This window comes from Falco biarmicus, chromosome 14 (genome assembly GCF_023638135.1).
Source record: "Falco biarmicus isolate bFalBia1 chromosome 14, bFalBia1.pri, whole genome shotgun sequence".
Classification (NCBI taxonomy): domain Eukaryota; kingdom Metazoa; phylum Chordata; class Aves; order Falconiformes; family Falconidae; genus Falco; species Falco biarmicus.
This window is the reverse complement of record NC_079301.1, coordinates 23,539,339-23,555,998: the sequence shown is the minus strand read 5'-3', so window position 1 is coordinate 23,555,998 and position 16,660 is coordinate 23,539,339. Positions and strand designations below refer to the sequence as shown.

The 16,660-nt window shown below is 56.4% G+C and overlaps 1 protein-coding gene and 1 long non-coding RNA gene across 4 annotated transcripts; one reads left to right on the top strand and one right to left on the bottom strand.

Annotated features, from left to right (window-relative positions):
• Positions 1-3,350: 3,350 nt before the first annotated feature.
• On the bottom strand, positions 3,351-9,273 carry LOC130158633 (uncharacterized). Of its 3 annotated transcripts, XR_008825424.1 has the most exons (4): positions 8,271-8,628; positions 7,594-7,700; positions 4,829-6,592; positions 3,351-4,733 (listed from the first exon to the last, which is right to left on the bottom strand). It is a non-coding gene; the product is annotated as an uncharacterized LOC130158633 (long non-coding RNA). The 3 variants fall into 3 exon arrangements; XR_008825426.1 differs by lacking the exon at positions 8,271-8,628 and adding an exon at positions 9,137-9,273 and having other exon boundaries at positions 4,829-7,700; XR_008825425.1 differs by having other exon boundaries at positions 4,829-7,700.
• Positions 8,826-16,646, top strand: FAAH2 (fatty acid amide hydrolase 2). Its single transcript, XM_056359407.1, has 11 exons — positions 8,826-9,035; positions 9,171-9,253; positions 9,599-9,732; positions 10,047-10,256; positions 10,691-10,810; positions 11,330-11,465; positions 12,292-12,409; positions 13,150-13,269; positions 14,235-14,346; positions 14,718-14,912; positions 15,569-16,646. The coding sequence occupies exons 1-11, from the start codon at positions 8,859-8,861 to the stop codon at positions 15,742-15,744; spliced, it is 1,581 nt and encodes a 526-aa protein (XP_056215382.1). The 5' UTR covers positions 8,826-8,858; the 3' UTR covers positions 15,745-16,646.
• Positions 16,647-16,660: the final 14 nt, after the last annotated feature.

Below are 16,660 nucleotides of genomic sequence, written 5' to 3'. Positions count from 1 at the left end.
AACACTGGTGTTCTGTCTGCAACAGGAGACCTGTGATCCCCTATGTCTTCTCTCTCCAGGCCAGTGCCTGGTGTTGGCTCTTTTGCCCATTGATGGAGAAGGAACTCAAGCTATGCCTTTCCCAGGCACGTCCCTGCTGGAGCAATGAGGCTCTGAGGAAACCTCCAGCCCCAACCAAGCAGGTCTACAACTCCTGTGGGGCCATTGCTGCACCCCAGAAGCACTAGGTCATCCTGCAGCTTGCTGAACAGGAGTGCATCCCCACCTCACTACCTGAGAGAAAGCAGAAATGCCTCCATGGGACAGTTTCATGTATCAACAAATACCAGTCACCCACAGCGGAACCCCCTGAGCTGCATCTGCAGCAAACCAAGCGGTACCAACAAAGCCTTGCAGCAAACACTAGGGCTTCACATCAGGCTCTGAAATACTTTCCTGAGAAAATGGCCAGGATCTCTGTCACTTAGGCCACTTTAAATCAAGCTAGCTGAAGCACTGGAAAACACATTGCAACAGCATTCCAAAAGCAGCCTGGGGGACACAGGTAGGAGAGCCTCATGCTGCTCCAGGGCTTGCAGCTATTGGGAGCACAGGGCACCCCAGCCAGGCTCATGTGTGTCCTCATGCTGATGGGTTTCCGCAGAATGGTGTGGGGAAGAAGGCCCTTGGAAAGGGTCACGTTGTGCCAGAGGTCAGCTGATGATGATTTGCAAACATTGCTCCAAATAACTGGACTTTGCTGCTGCCCAGGCAGCTGTGGATGCTGTGCTCGCTTATGGCAATCGGCAGGGACATGCAGCTTTCCAAATGCCCTTTACATTCCTCCTTCATCAGCACAGTTCTGGCCCCTTGGGGACACTTCATGGAAAGCCAGATATGATGTCAGGGTTTGAAATGCCAGTGCCCTGCAGATGTGGGGTGCAGCACATGCCAGGCTGCAATGGGGGAGAGGAGCTGCCCAGGGACACACGTGGCACCATGCACAAGCCAGGTCTGCACTGCCTGACACGACCCTCCCCAGCACCGGACCAGCCCCAGCCCCTGGAGAAAGCTCAGCCTTCACTTACAGAGAGATTCATATGCGTCTGCTGACAGCACAGTGGGATTGCAGGGCAGATGAAGCAAGCTGCAACTGCAGGCTATTAGCTGGTCAAATTAAACTGGGCTTTAGCATGGAGCACACACCCTTTTCATACTACAAACCTGCTGGTCTTTGAGATGTTTCCAATATACATAGCAGGGCAGAGCTGACCCAGGCAGCCTGGAGAGCCCTGGAAAGGGTCACCCAGTGCCCCAGAGGATGCATGTGAACAGGACCAGCATCACTGAAAGGCAAGTCCTTGGGACAGGGACCGGAGCAGCGCAGGGCTCACCCCAGCTTGGGCCATGAACTTGAAAAGGGAAAGTAGTGAATGAGTAGTTCATTACCAGGACAGAAGAGCAGCCCTGTGGCGAGATGGAGGTGGCTGGGTTGCCTTGGGGATGGTGGCACCCCAGCCCAGTCCTGTCAGGTGGTATCATGCCCCAGGTGACCCAACCACCCTTTGCCTTGACTTGTGCCTAGGACAGCCCTTGCATGGCAGGGTTTATAGGGCCAGACAGGGGCAGCAGGGACACCAGCAAGTAAGTCTTTGCCTTGCTGGGGACAGTCCCGCAGCAGGGTCAGACACGCTTGCTGGAGACAGTGGAAAATTCCTCTCACCGTGCGGGCACTCCCTGCAGCCCAAGCACATCAGCTGTGGTCTCACAGGACTTGGCATGTCCCAGAGTGTTTATCAACACCATTTCGCAAGGGCCATGGCACACAGCTTGGCACGGGCACACAAGGCACTTGGGCAACTGGCTCAGCTGAAAGCCAGCGCTCTTGGGAAACAATCCTGCAGCCTGCCCTGGGCAGTGAGTCACAGCTGGGAGTCCAGTGCAGGGCCATCGTCACCACTGGGCCTGTCTCAGTCTTGCAGACCCCTTCTCCCTGCTCCTTACAGGACTGGTCTCTTGCTAGGTGCCCATCACCCAACTACCAGCCAAAAGATTTAGAGTTTGGCACCGATCCCACCAGTTTCTTTCAGCCTCCTTGCCTGCCCATCCCTAGCTGTGGTATTAGGTTGTTAAACTCTGCACAACTGGGATGCTCCATCTCATGCAGCTCTTCCAGCACACCCTAGCATGTCCACAAACACGGGATAGTGCCAGTCTCCAAGGCCCTGTTCAACTCTTGGGTCCACAGAGCAAGTCCCAGTTCCAGTATCCATCCCCAAGTCACATCTGCATCCAGAGCTCCCTGTAAACCTCCAGACACCTCTCCTTGGCTTTGGTTACACCTGGTGGGGTTGCAAATGACCTCAGTATGCGGGTCCCTCCTTGTCCAAGGTGTGGTGCTCCTTCCCCATAGAGGAAATGGCTGGGGAGTGGAGTTTCCCCACTCCCTCAGGGGTTTGGAGGTATCAGCAGGAGCAACAGCATGAATATGACACATCTGGCTGAGCACTGTGGTGCAGGCATAGGCCAGGCAGCTGCATGCTGCTTGAGAGATGACACAACAAGAGATCCCATCTGTCCCCAGTTAACTTCAGATGTCCAGAACGGCACAAACAGTGCCCTCGGGCAGGGAAGGAAGCAGGCACATCCCAGATGATGCTGGCTGGACAGGACAGGGGGCATGGAGCTGCAGTCAGGCCAGCCCTGAAAACCAGGGTTAGCCCTGCCATTGCCCTGGCTAGTGTTGGAGATGGCCCACCCTACCCCATAGTTCATGTGCATGGTCACGATCAGCAGCTGGTCACCAGGAGGGTTAAGAAGGCACAGCATCAGGAACAGTGTTCTGCTCTGCTGGAGATACCCTGGAGCCCAGGAAATTTCTTAGCTGTACCTCAAATCTCGAGATGCACCCCAAAGCCCTGCTCAAGTGAGAAAGGGGCAGTGGGTTAATGGGGTGGGTGTCAAACACCACCACACCACCCCCCCAGGGTAAAGCAGCACAGTGTGCCTCCCACCCCAGACCCTCAAAGGGGCCAGCAGCTCCCCTTAGTACCGAGGGGTTGCAGGGCAGCAGCCTATCCCAGCAGCCAAAGCCCATCATGGGGTTGCGGGCACAGGGATCAAGGTTGGGGGTTCCTGGAGCAGGGACCTTTCCCCACCCACCCCCCAGCATCTGGGGTTTATGCCCCAGTGCAGCTGAAGCTGCAGCAAAGAGCAGCCTTCGTGCAAGCCAGCCAAGATGTTCGTCGGAGCAGAGGCATGCATAAACATTTTGTTTAATCAAGGACTCTGGGCGAACACAGTGTACTCTGGCTCTGTGCAGCGGAACAGCTGCGGCCCGGCGGGGCAGGGGCCGGGGATGCTGAACGGTGGTGGCAGAGCGACCTCCCGTGGCACCGGCCAGGCCCTGGGCGCTCAGCAGCACCGCGGAGGTGGCAGCGGGCAAGGGGAGCCAGAAAGCGCTTGTCTTCCCAGACCCACAGCGGTGCGCTGGAGCGAAGCTGTCCTCCCCGCCGCCAGCGGGTCCAGCTGCATCCCAGAGGACAGTCACACCGGCAGCCGCGCCGTGCAAGGCTTGGTTTGGCCCATCCCTTCTACAGTTGTGCTGCAATGGTGGTCGAGCTGGGGGAGCTTTGGCTGCAAAACTCATGGCTGCTCTGCCTGTGGGTCTGCAGGTGGTGGCCCCAGAGCAGTGTTTTACCCAGACCTGTGCAGCACCAGATCAGCTCCTGGGGAGCATCCCTGCAACGACAGCTCCTGCAACAGGCAGGGGGATGCCAGTCACTACCACCTTGTCCCACAGCAACAGCCTGCCCCACAACCAGACAGACTTGCACCCATCCAGATTGTGAGGAGGAGGCACCAGCTGTGCCTGGCAGCCGAGACCCCACTGCTCTGGCCTGGTGGGTCATCACAGGGTTTTCCTGCAGCAACTACATCATCTACATGTGTCTGGGGGACTTGCCGTCACCCATCAGAGTGACAAGCTGGATAACTTGGCAGCCTGGTAGCTAGCAAGAGCTTGCTGCAGGAAAAGACAAAGATTTGGAGAGCCAAGGAGGGGGTGCCTCTTTCTCAGAGCTGTTAGCAGCAGTTAAATAAACAATGCAGTAAATAAATCAAGTACCGCCTTGTCTCAGTTGTGGCTTGCTCCAGTTTTTATTTCCTGGAAGAAAAGCAGCCCAGCAGTGGCTGCCATGCCCAGCTGCTACTCAGTTCCTTCTGGGCGCAGCTCTTGATCAAGACACATATGCAGCCCCCAGCTTCTGTGGCAGCCCTTGGAGGTATATGAAGCTGAAGCCCAGCCCCTGCTTCTTCAGACAAGGTCTCAGGGGGGGAAAAAGCCACTCTTTGTATCTTTAACCAGAACTGGAAATGGTGTCCCTGTGCCCACAGCTCCAGCAGCTCCAAAGCCCAGTGCCAATCAAGGCTAGGGTTCCCTCCCAGCGCTGACAGCGCCGCTCACCAGGGGCTGCACCATCCCCACCAGGTTCAGTGACAGCCAGGCCCTCCAAATGTGCTTCCAACATCGCCACAGAGCGCAGGGTGTTGATGGCAAAACTTTTTCCACCTCTTGGGGACTGCAGGGCAAGCATGGGCACCCACTCATACCCACACCTTTAGCAAAGGAGAACAGCTTCCCAAACAGTCTCAGGGAGCAAATGGACCATGAGATGTCCCCAGGGGCTGCTCCATGCTCCAGATCCAGGGGGGCTTTCTCCAAACACCTCCGGCAACTCCATCCCCATGACAGGCTGCAATGCAGGTAGAGAAAACAACTTGGCTTCCCTCTGCGCTTACTCAGCTCGATGTCAAAAGTACAGATGAAACATATTTGCTTTCAAAGCACCTGAATAAATGTAACAAAATTTCCTCCATGCTCCCCAGAGAGTTGCCTCTTTCCTCTGTCCCCTGTCTCCGGCCCTCACTGCTGGCCCTGGCCCAGGGGAGCTCCAGGCAACATTTCTGCCTGCAGGGCTTCTGAAACAGGCTCTTGGAGTTGTCTTCCTCAAACGTGGCCACAGCTCCAGGACAGATATTTCACTGCTCTGAAGGTGCATGGTGTGCCTGTCCTGCATCTCAGGAGGGCGTTACAAATCCAACCTGGAAAGCAGGAAGAGTCTCCTGGCCCCATCCCAACCCTCGCCTGCTCCCTCAGGAGACTCCTTCCCCACCCTGGGCAAAGTAAGGTCTCGCTCCCGGGCAGCAGGGCTCTGAGATTCCCAAAAGGAGCAGTGTGTCTTCATCCCCTTCCCAAGGCACGTCAGGGTCATTTGAAGAAAGCAGGTTGCTCCCATCACACGGAGCAACAAATGCCTCATGTGTGCCTGCCAGGGTCTGCCACTTCACTTCAGACATTGTTTTGCAAGAAGGAAAATCCAGCGGCTTCCCTGGAGCCCTCTCTCCCACCCTACGCAGCCCTGGACATCCCAGCTAGGGGAAGATGTACAGCCTCAGAGGGAGCAGCTTGACAGATCCTGCTTTCACTGGAGGCTGCAGAAACTGGTGAAGTGCCCCAGGGGCCTCCGAGTGCCCCTCTGTGCATTCAAGAAGCCTCCGAGGGCTGTTCTGTGCATGCAAGGTGCCCCAAGTGCCCCTCTGTGCATCCAAGGAGCCTCCGAGGGCCATTCTGTGCAGCCCAGGGGCCTCCGAGCACCTTTCTGTGTGCACCTAGGACCTGCAGCTGCCTTCCTGTGCAATGCTAGGGCCTGTGACTGCTGCTGGAGAGCAAGGCAAGGCAGCATCAGAGACCACTCTTTCCACAGCCTGGGTGTCACAACACGGGTGCTCAACAGCCACACCACATCAGCCGGCCTCCTGGAAAAGCTGGCAAGACGACAGCTGATTGAGACGCAGAGCACAGCATCCCTCAGTGGTGGATCTGGTTAAGAGCAGGCTCGCAGGAACCATATTTTAACTTTATTCTGGGATTATCTGGGAATTAAGCATCTGAGTTGCTGGGTTTAAATTTGAACCTTTAAATGTCCCTCCCTTCTTCCCCCACCCCAGCACTGCCCTACACAGAACACAGTTACCTTTTGAAGCTTTATTTTAAGGATAAGTTTTAAATTACTCGTTTTGTAAAGGAAAGAATTGTGCTGTCAGGCACTTTTTTGTCTTTTAATTTCCCAAAAGGTATTTTTTTCTGAGGAAAAGATCCAAAACAGCTTTGGTGAGCTCAGTGAAGGCAGCCAGAACATGGTGTTGTTGATCAGCATATGCCTCTTTGCTTCCCACCAGCTTTGAGCCGCCGAGCCCATTTCATGGTTTCCTGGCCAATTAGTGGTTACAACATACATACATACAGCGAGCAGAACTGCTCCAACTTCCCGTACGGTCTTGCTAATCTCTTGTGGTTTTTTAAGCTTTTGGTAATAATGAAACGACTGGGGATAATGACACAAATAAACTCCAGGAGCGCAAGACCCTGAATCATGTTTTCCGTCTTACCAGCTGCTGTACCTTAGGATAAAGCAGTGGGACAGATTTGGACGTGTGAGCTTCGTTGTGTATTTCCAACGTCCTTGCTCTTGGCTGCTTGCTTTTTAATCAGATTTGAATTAACCGGCTTCTTAGTGTGTGTATGGGGTGGTGTTTTCTTGTTTGGTTGGTTCTGGTAATTGAAAAGCAGTCTTAATCATTTTGACCTCAGGCTTCCAGATCTCGGTGATTTATTTCTAGAGCACCTTCTATTCCATTTTTTCCATTTTTCATGGAAAGAAAGCTCCACTGGGCTACCATAAACTATGGTAACTGTTCTTTTGGCTCGACTCCCAGAAAGCTCACCAGCTTGACCTAATGAGAAACAGCACGGTCTGCTATCTGGGGCAGTGCTGGTATACAGTGTGATTAGCAGGGATTCGAGGAGGTCATGCCAAGTATGTGGCAGCTGATCTGGTATGAATTTCAAAGCTCTGTTCTTGAAAGTTGAAAGACAAAGATTAAGGGAGATACTTTCCACAGAAAACAAGACACCAGAACTGGGCTGCTTCAGGAAGATCTCTGCTAAAGCTCCTGAGCAGCAAAGGAAGCAGACACGCAGGACAGAAGTGATTTTGCTTGTACCCCTCTCTGCCTACGTTTTGGCAGGGCTTGAGGGAGAAAAAATGGCAAACTCACCAAGAGGCTGAGGAAAAAATGACAAAAGCAGTGCTGCAATTACATTTAGGAGAAACATTCTCTCCCTGGTTCCTTTCAGAGGACCCATTTTACCATTCTAGCTCTGGAAGAAATCAGTGGGACAGCTGACCTACCCAGGACGAGCGTCCTTGGAGGAAGCCTGGTCATTCCTAGTTCCAGATCTCGGAAACTGAAGATGCAGCTGCTGATGCTGCCAGAAGATTTCATAAGCCAGGTTTTAACAAGTCCCGACTTACAGCTTCTCCTAAGGAGGTGACTTTAGGATTCTGTTAAGCCACGATTGCACAGGGATGCAGGTGTGAGGAAAGGTTAGGGCACAGGCACAAACCTTTCCAACCTGTACCTATTGTAATCTGAGGGTGTCCAAGTGCATAGATATCGTGGGGCAAAAGGCAAAGGCTACATAAGGATCCTGATAAGGCCACAGGTGTTCCAGCAATGTCAGGGAAATGGAAAAAGCAGCTTTTAACCCACCTTTGCGCTGTCAGCCACACACAGGCTGGCCTTCCTGAGGAAGCAACGAGCGCAGTGCTGCACGCAACCTGTCCCCAGGTTGACTGGTGTGCATGGCCAGGGCAGACCTGCCAAGGAAAAGGGTGATTAAAATCAGCGGGGGACAGAAGTTTCCCTTGTGCTTATGGGATTACAGGACTCCCCCAGCTTGTACAGCTGCAGGTGCCTTCCTGAGCCCCTCAGAGCTATCTGGGACTGGACCCACCAGCGGATGGAGCAGCTTTCTGTGCTTGCCTAGGGCAAAGGAAACGAATGCCAAGGGAAAGCAGCTTTCCCTTTCCTTCTCTCCTCCATTTGCATTAGACCTGGGGGGGGGGGGGGAAGTCTTTTTGATGAGTTTGTAAAAAACAGAGCTATTATCAAGATGACTTTCCTTTTGTGTTCAGCTTTGTTTTTTATGGGACAGAGGTCAGCCCGATATCCTCCTAGGGTGTGTGCGCCGCAGATCATTTTTGTAAAGACTAACTTGTTGACTTCGCAGTCATAAAAGATTTTCACAAACAACGTCTCCCGTTATCTCCCTTGCTTTTCACTGATAATCTAATTGCCAACTATGTGGAAGGAAAGAGAGATAAGGCCAGCTCAGATGCTGCTAAATACTTGCTTTAAAACACATGATTTTTCTTCCCCGGTATTACCGATTCTTGTAAATTTTGTCTTGAGGGTTGTCCAGTGCTCTCACAGGTCCTGTGACCAAGCGACTGACAAAACTCGGTGCTTGTTTGAAAATAAGCATGGTAGTGGCTGTCTTCTTTAAGGGGAAAAGCTTGAGAACGAAGCTCGGTGTTTAAAATGCAAAGGAACAACGTAATCAGATGGCACCTTGCAAGCTGGGCAGCCTCCAGGCCTCGCAGGCTGGCAGAGGGGCGTGCCTGGGGCCGCCCCTGGGGCCAGGCTCCGGGTGCCCCCCAGGCCCTGCCGCGCCTCGCCCACGGCAGCGCGGCGGCGGCCTCCCCGCGGCGGCGGATGGCGCCGGCCCCGCCTCACCGGGCTGCCGCGCCCCCCGGCCGCTGTGCGCGCCCCGCGCCCGCCGCCCGCCGCCCCCGAGCGGGGAGAGGCGAGTCCCCGCGGGCCGCGTCAGCCCGGCGGGACGGCCTGCGGCGGGCGGAGTCGGAGTCGGCCCCGCCCCCGCACGGCGCAGCCGCACGGCCCGGCGGCGGGGCCCGTTGCCGCGGCAACGCGGGCGGCGCCGGCGTCACTTCCGCCGCGGCGGCGCTGGGGCGGCCATGGCGCTGTCGCGCGCGGAGCGGTGCCTGGCGCTGCTGCTGCGGCTGCTCTCGCGCGCCTGCCTGGCGCTGCTGGGGCTCGTGGCGGCCGCGCCCCCGCGCGCCGTCCCGCCGCCCCGCCGCCCGCTCCTGCTGCTGCCGGCCCGGCAGCTGGCGGCGCGGCTCCGCGCCCGGCAGGTGCGAGCGGCACCGGGAAGCGGCGCCGGGAAGCGGCGGGGGGTGCCGGGGCCGCCCCGCGACCCGCCCCCCCCCCCCCCCCGACCCTCCGGAGCGCGCACCTCACCGCGGTCCCCGCTCTGCCTGCCGTTGTAGGTGACGTGCGTCGAGGTGGTTGAGGCGTACGTGGAGAGGATCAGGGAGGTCAATCCCCTCATCAACGCCGTCGTTAAGGACAGGTGAGGCGGGGAGGCGCAGGGACGGTCGCTCGCCACCGCTGCCTCTCCCCGGGCCCCACTGCCTTCCCCGGGCCCCGCTGCCCGCCCCGGGCCGGGCTGCTGCGGGTCCGGTGCAGCCCGGGCGCGCCCCACGGCGCGGCTGGCAGCGCTTTGCCCGGGCGCAGAAGCAAAGACCTGGGGCCGTTGCAAAGGCGCCGGTCTGTGCTAAAGCCCGGGGACTCTGACCTTCACGTTACCTGCTCCGGTGCACGTAGCATCTGCCCGGCCTGCGGAGCCGGCTGCCCGCTGCCAGTCCCGCCGGGCTGGAGAGAAGCGCCAGAGCCCCCCCCCGCTGCTCCCTTTCAGGTTTGAGGAGGCCCTGCAGGAGGCGCGGCAGGTAGACAAGCTGCTCTCGGAGGGCCCCGGCGACGACTACCTGGAGGAGAAGTTCCCCTTCCTAGGGGTTCCCATCACCGTCAAGGAGGCCTTTTCTCTGCACGGTGGGTTTGCCCTCGCTTCTCTCCAGCTGCACAGGTCGTGACTTGCTGCCTCTTGGCCGCATGCTCCCAGGGAGGTGGGTGGCTGTGGCGGGGCGCTTAGGGGGAAGCAGCTTCCCTTTCCATGGCCTGCACCCCGTCCTGCCTGGGCTCCTGTGTCCGTGTTCTCCTTAAGCACCCAAATGCTGCAGGGGCTGCACCGCTGCAGAGGAGCAGCCCTTGTTGCAGATGTGCTTATTGCAGCCTGCTTCCTCCACGGTCATCTCGGGGGAGCTGGCCCTGACACTTGCTTCCGTCTTTCGATCTTGGCACCACAGGGATGCCCAACACATCTGGCTTGGTCAGCCGCCGCAATGTGATTGCCACCTCGGATGCCATGGTGGTGTCCCGGCTGAAGCAGGCTGGTGCCATCCCGCTGGGCGTAACCAACTGCAGCGAGCTGTGCATGTGGTACGAGTCCAGCAACAGGGTCTACGGCCGGACCAACAACCCCTATGACCTGCAGAGGATCGTGGGTGGCAGCTCAGGTGAGCTCCAGCACCTCAGCATAGTCCTGCACAAGCAGCAGGTTAAAATGCAGCAAGGAAGGAGAGCCCCCAGGTCATCTGCATGCTGCTTTAACTTGTTGGTGGGCTCTTGGAGAGCCAGCAGGCCTCTTTCCTGGGCAGTGCAGTAGGCCACTTGGAGGCCCGATGACTTCGCACCTCCTGGATGTTATACCCAGCATCGCTTCAGCTCGCTCTGTTTTATTCTACACGCAAACAGCAGTGCTGGTGTGGCACTTCAGCAGGAAAATCCCTTTGGCCCGCATTCCCCAGCTGTCCCCCAGATGCTGCTAAACCCAAGGCAGCTCCCACCCCATCTGCATGCAAAGTGAAGTGGCCGCTGTGGGATGCTCTGCTTTGCTGGATGATTTGCACTAGGAGCCTGTGGGATTTTTGCTGTATTTTCTCCCATGCAGGTGGGGAGGGCGGTGTCCTGGCAGCTGCATGCTCAGTCATAGGTGTGGGCTCTGACATCGGTGGCAGCATCCGGATGCCTGCTTTCTTCAACGGAGTCTTCGGCCATAAACCCACAACAGGTAAAGCAGGTGTGGGGATCTCCTCTCCTCCTCAGCAGAAATGTCGGGAGGTGGGGATGTGGGGTGTGGAAGGAACCTGTTTGGGGCACTCCTGTGCTCCTCTCTAGTGGGATTGCTGCAAGGGCACAGGCAACTACTTGCACGGGACAAGCCCACTGCCTGAGCACAGCCTGGCTTTGGCAGTGGGAAGCCATTTGGTGGCAGAAGGCCAAGAACATGGGAGGTGTTTTACCCCTGGTATTGCATCCTCAGCGTGGGATGTTTTCCCAAGGTCAGGATCTGCTGCTGGGGTGTTTCCCTGGCAGTTGGTGTCCTGGCTGGGTGCTTTATCTCCTTTCCTCACCCTACGCACCTTACCGTCAGCTTGCAAGCACTGCTGATGCATGTGATCCCTGGGCGACGGCTTCCCTCTGCACCTGGAGGCCACCCTCCTGCACAGCTTGCCCCAGCTGGAGGATGCTCCTGAGTGCTTGCAGATGCTCACGGGGCTGTACCCAGTGTCTCCCTCTGTGCTTGCAGGTGTCGTGCCCAATGATGGTCAGTTCCCAAACGCTCAAGGGGTGCGGACCAGCTTCCTGTGCACAGGGCCCATGTGCCGCTATGCGGAGGACCTGGAGCCTATGCTGAGGGTCATGGCTGGTCCTGGAGTCAACAAGTAAGTTGTTCCCACTGCTTTGAGCCTCTGAGTTCGCCTCGGGTACTTTCTGGTCAGCACAGCATATTGGTCCCTATTTAGCATACAAGACAGGTCTGCACCACCCAGGTTGCTTGTTCCTCCAGCCCTGGCTTCAGCAGGACCCTTGCAGCCAGGGCTGTCCTTCCCACCACCCATGTGCTCTGGGGAACAGGCAGCCATGGTCAGCCGGGTCCTCCTCGGAGGAAGACTTCTTTTGCGTGCTGCTCCAGCCAGTGCCATCAGCAAGGTCCTTCCCTCCTGGGGCTGGCCTTTCTTTTGAGTTTCACGTGTACTTTTTCTTGTTGCCAAATAATTACTTTTACACCCCACACCGTGGCCCCATTTGATCTCTTCATAGGTCTGCGCAACCAAGCGGCCCTTTATGCACAGGTACCAGTAAGGAGCAGAGTGGAGATGGGGCAGACTGGGCAGGTCCTGCTTCTTGCTGCAGCCTGCACACAGTTTCTTTCTCCGTTACTGCTTTTGTTTCTCCACAGCTCTTGTGGTGCAATCCCAACCTCAGTCGTGGCCGCAATCTAATTACAAGGTCCATCCTGAGAGATGAGGATTGTCTAACCGCAACAGATGTGTGGAAGTAGCTGGGACTGATGGGGTGGGCAAGCAGCTGGGTGGGTTGTGGGCAGCAGGCATCTGGGACTCTCCTTCCCACCCTGATGAGTAGTGCAGGGTGTCCTGAGGACCGATCAGGTCTCCTGAGGGCGTGTTAACAAAGCATGTGAGCAGTTCTGGCAGCCAGGGGAGGAGCAAGGACAGATTGGTGAGCAAAGTGCTGTTCCTTTCCCAGGCTGAAGCTGGACGAAGAGGTATCACTAGAAAAAATAAAATTTCATTGCATGGATCATGATGGTGGGTCCATTTTTGTGTCGCCTGTGGACAAGGAGATTTTGCAGGCCCAAAAGAAGGTAAGAACGAATGAAGGCTGACCCTCACTGGGGTAAGCCTGGAGATAAAACCTGGGGAGACCAGTCCCTGGGGGCAAGGTGAGCTGCTCTGTGCATGGTTCCTGCAGGGGCTGACGGGATGGAGGGCTGCAGGTTACACTGCTGTGGAGGCAGCCTTGAGTCCTGGTTATATGCTTCCAGTGGAAAAAAGGCAGAAAGAACTCTTTCTTCTTCTGTGTTAAAGAAGAAGCAAGGGGGAAGTCTTGTGAGCAGTGGCAGATGCCAACAACACCTATGTTAGAGTGCACTGGGGTGTGCAAAGCTTTTGGTCCAATTTCCATTGTGATAGCCGTGTTTTGCTTTCGTAACATCTCTTGCCCATTTTATGGAGACCTTCAGGGGGCACATCACACAGCAAAGGGACAGGTGTGTGTTCACAATCTTCCTAGGGTTGCTGCCTGGCATTTAGTCATGCAAAGGACTTTTCCGGTTTTCATTTAAACCTTCTCTGATACTCTCGGTGCTCTTCTGGAGCATCACTGGAGGTGGCATGGAGGGCTGTTCAGGGAGCTCCAAGGTTGTTATCGGATGGAGGAGGTGTCGCTGCTCAGGGCAGAGGGGAGCAGGCAGGAGCTGCAGGATCCCCTGCTTGGCAGTCAAAAGAAGCTGCTCCTGGGCTCTCTTCTGTCCCTAGTTTCCATGGACTGACTGCAGCACATCATGTCCTTGTGGAAGCAAACCCTTCCCACTCTTCCCCTTAGGTGGTGGAGCACCTTGAAAGTGAGCTGGGGGTCGAAGTTCAGCGCGTGGTGATCCATAAGATGAAGTATTCTTTCCAGATCTGGTCAGCCATGATGTCATCCAAGGACAGCGATGGGCAGGTATGTCAGACCAAGCTGGCAAAGGCACAAATTTGGCATCAGCAGAGGAGAATCAGCTGTTTGGAGCCAGCCGTGGAGAGCTGTAGGCTTCCTAGACCTGCCCAGGGGATTTCTCTGCTCCATTTGTCCCTCCAGTCCTCCTTTTGTCTCTTTCCAAAGCTACACAGCCCTTTCTCCCTTGCTTTCCCATGAGGTGATGATGTGGCTCCCAGCAGAGGAGCAACATGGTTTAGGGGGGGAGAGGCCACTTTAGCACGTTGACCTTTTCTGTGCAATTTCATGAGTGAACCAAGCAGGTAGCATCCTGCCTCTCTCTGACCTCTGTGCTGCTGTAGGTTGGGATTAATGCCTGTTAGGGTGGCAGGACTGAGGTGGTGGATTAGCAGCTTTTCAGCAGCAGGCCTGCATGCGTGATTTTTTTTTATTATTATTTTTTTTTCTTTCCTTGAATTGTAGCCATTGCACCATGCTCTGTGCATGCATGGAAGTATTTTGTAGCAAAAATCAACTCTCAGGAGTGTTATGCCTTGTGCATTCCTGCCACACAGGCATCAGTGAAAGGGAAACCAACCCCACCTTGCTAAAGAGGCCCCTTCTGCCTCCTTTTTCCTGATCCCACACCATATAACAGCAATAAATGCCCCCAGGAGACATTACCTAGAGCATCATCCCTTGCATCTTGTCAGAGGAAAGGGACTTAAAGGTCCTGCTTTGTGGGGCTCTCCCTCTGCAGAGTGAGGTCCCCTTCTTGCTGTCTCTGGCAGGGAGAAATGCTCCTGCTGCCGCTCTGGTTTAGCGCTAGAGCTGCATAACACTCGTGATGGGCATCACTTGTCTGAAAATGGGAACAGCTTGTGTCAGGATAATTGGACAGCTGGATATTTCTCCGTCTTTTATCAGCCTGTTCTTTCCCATGGTGCGCTAGCTGGTGGTGCTGATGGAGGAAGCGTGTGTGTGTGTTACAGGAGGCACAGCTATTCACGGACCTGCTGGGGGATCACGGCAAGCCGGTGTGGCCGCTGTGGGAGCTGATGAAGTGGCTTGTGGGGATGTCCTCCCACACTCTGCCAGCTATCGGTAAGGCTGGGAGGAGCCCCAGGGCGTGCGAGTTGTTAGATGAAAATGATTTCCTTCCAGTGCCTCGCAAAGGGACTCCGTGGTTTGCGCTGAGCAGCTTCAGACTGGTTTGTTTTTTTTTTTTTTGTAGTGACGGTTGGTGTCACTACACCAGCCTGGTGTAGTGGTGTAGCTGGGGAGACACTGCCTGCAGAGCCATGCCACGTGCAGGGGGCAATTTGCTGTGGGAGCCGGTGTGCCAGCAGGGAGGGGGACTTGGGAGGTCCCACATGGAGCTGGGGGATGCTGCGTGTGGCTGTGCGATGCGCTTTCTACCTGCTTAACCCACAGTCCTCTCACTCTCTATTCCTCTTCATGCCCTTACCCCGCAGCCTTGGGGCTGACAGAGAAGGTGATGAAACTCAACCCTGGTGGGAATGCCAAGCTGGTGAGCATGGGGAAGAGCCTGCAGGAAGAGATGGAGGCCCTGTTGGGGCCAGATGGGGTGCTTCTTTACCCCTCCCACCCCACCGTAGCTCCTAGGCACCACTCCCCCATATGCATGCCCTTCAACTTCGCCTACACAGGTGAGCAGCTCTGAATCCTCCACTGGGGTGCAGGCAGGGGATGCAGGCATGCCCACACCCACTGCAGCAGTGCAGGCTGGGAGCCAGAGTGTTTTGCCCACGGTATTTCCATCACTGACAGTGGGCTTTGGAGTGCAGAGGGGTGTCTGGCTGCTTCAGAACATGAGGCCAGGATTATGGCCCTGCTTTAAAACTGTCCACGGTGAGGCAGGTCTGATTGAGATGTCTGATCTTGGGGAGGGGGGGTGTTCTGCCCCACCTCAGAAGAACGCGTTCACACTGTTACAGCTAGTGCTGTGGTTTAGCAGGCACCCAAGAGCTCCTGTGTGCTCCTTGATGCCAGCACTGTTGCAATACTGTCTGGCTTCGGAGTAGTGGAGGGATGGTGTCTGGGGCAGGAATGTCCCAAAGCAGATCCTGGCATGCCACAGCAGGTGCCACATGCATGTGTCATCACTCGTGGGTGCAGTTTGCACATGTGATGTAAGCGCTGAGAATCTCTGGACAGTGATGTGCCCTTGTTGTCATGTCTCTGCGCTCCTTGCCACAACTGTGCCGCGCCATCAAGGACCAGCTTCCAGGAGCCTGGTGCCATGCCTGGCAGCAGCTGCCTACCCGGTTGCTGTGCTTGTCTGATGTAGCCTTCTCTCTTCCAGCTATCTTCAACGTCCTGGGCTTGCCGGTGACACAGTGCCCGCTGGGCCTGAGCAGTGAGGGCCTGCCACTGGGCATCCAGCTAGTAGCAGCTTCCTACAATGACCACCTAACTCTGGCAGTAGCCCGGTATCTGGAGAAGGCCTTCGGAGGATGGGTTTTACCTGGGAAAGTTTAGCCTGGGCCCCTTGCACTGCAGGGAGGCAGGGACGGAGATGGTGGTGCCCAGCGAGGCAGTGGCAGTCCTGTCATGGCACTACCCACTCCCTCCGCACCCCACTTTGCACCCTCCTGCGAGCACCCAGCAGTGCCTCCGGCCCCTGGGGAAACTGGGCTGTTCCTGCTGGAGTCATCTCCTCCCTGCAGCACCCTCTGCCAGGAGAGACACCTGCCCATCCCGTGGCCCTGCGAGACCCCAGTGCCGCAGACTGACAGCGTGCTGCCTGCATCCTGCCTGCAATGGGCACCTGTGATCTTCCCCTGGGTGTGGAGATGGCAGTCTCTAGCGCTTGCTGCTTTGAAGATGCTGAGTGAAGGCTGGGGAAAGAAGGTGCCAGACTGCTGGGGGACAACCACATAGCACTGCCCCTGGGGCCTGGGGACCCTGGGTGCCCTCTCCTTGGCCTTGCCCTGCACACAGGCTTGCTGGCCCTTGCAGCCTCCCTGAGCTGCCCCAGGGTTTCCCCCACTAACTCTAAAGGAGAGGGTGCTGGAGGCAGCTATATGCCAGCGTGACCAGCAATGCCTTGTAGGGTGGATGGTGCTGGGCTCTGCCCGGTGCACAGCTGGCAGGCAAGGGAGAAAGGGGCTTTTGCTCTTGTGCAGCTTTAGCAGCACTGGAAGAGCTCTTAAATGCTCTTCTCTATGTTGAGCTGGCTAAAGCATCTCCTGCCTGTGTCTTTCCTTTCTGTCCCAGGCGATCACCCAGCCTGACTGGTGTCCCCTGCCCTCTCAAGCTGCCCGGCCCCTCTGCCCCCAGAGTGGATGCAGGCAGAGGCTCGGGCAGCTGGCTGTTCCCAGGGCGGGCAGCAAGCACAGGATGTTCTCAGCATGGGTGGTATTAAAGAGTCTGTCCAGTTTGCTGCTGGCTGCGT

Bases quoted from the DNA above. Each gene is read 5' to 3' on its own strand.
- FAAH2 (XM_056359407.1), top strand. From the start codon at position 8,859: ATGGCGCTGTCGCGCGCGGAGCGGTGCCTGGCGCTGCTGCTGCGGCTG. The intron at 10,257-10,690 runs GTGAGCTCCAGC...TCTCCCATGCAG, and splicing joins GATCGTGGGTGGCAGCTCAG to GTGGGGAGGGCGGTGTCCTG. The intron at 12,410-13,149 runs GTAAGAACGAAT...TCTTCCCCTTAG, and splicing joins TTTTGCAGGCCCAAAAGAAG to GTGGTGGAGCACCTTGAAAG.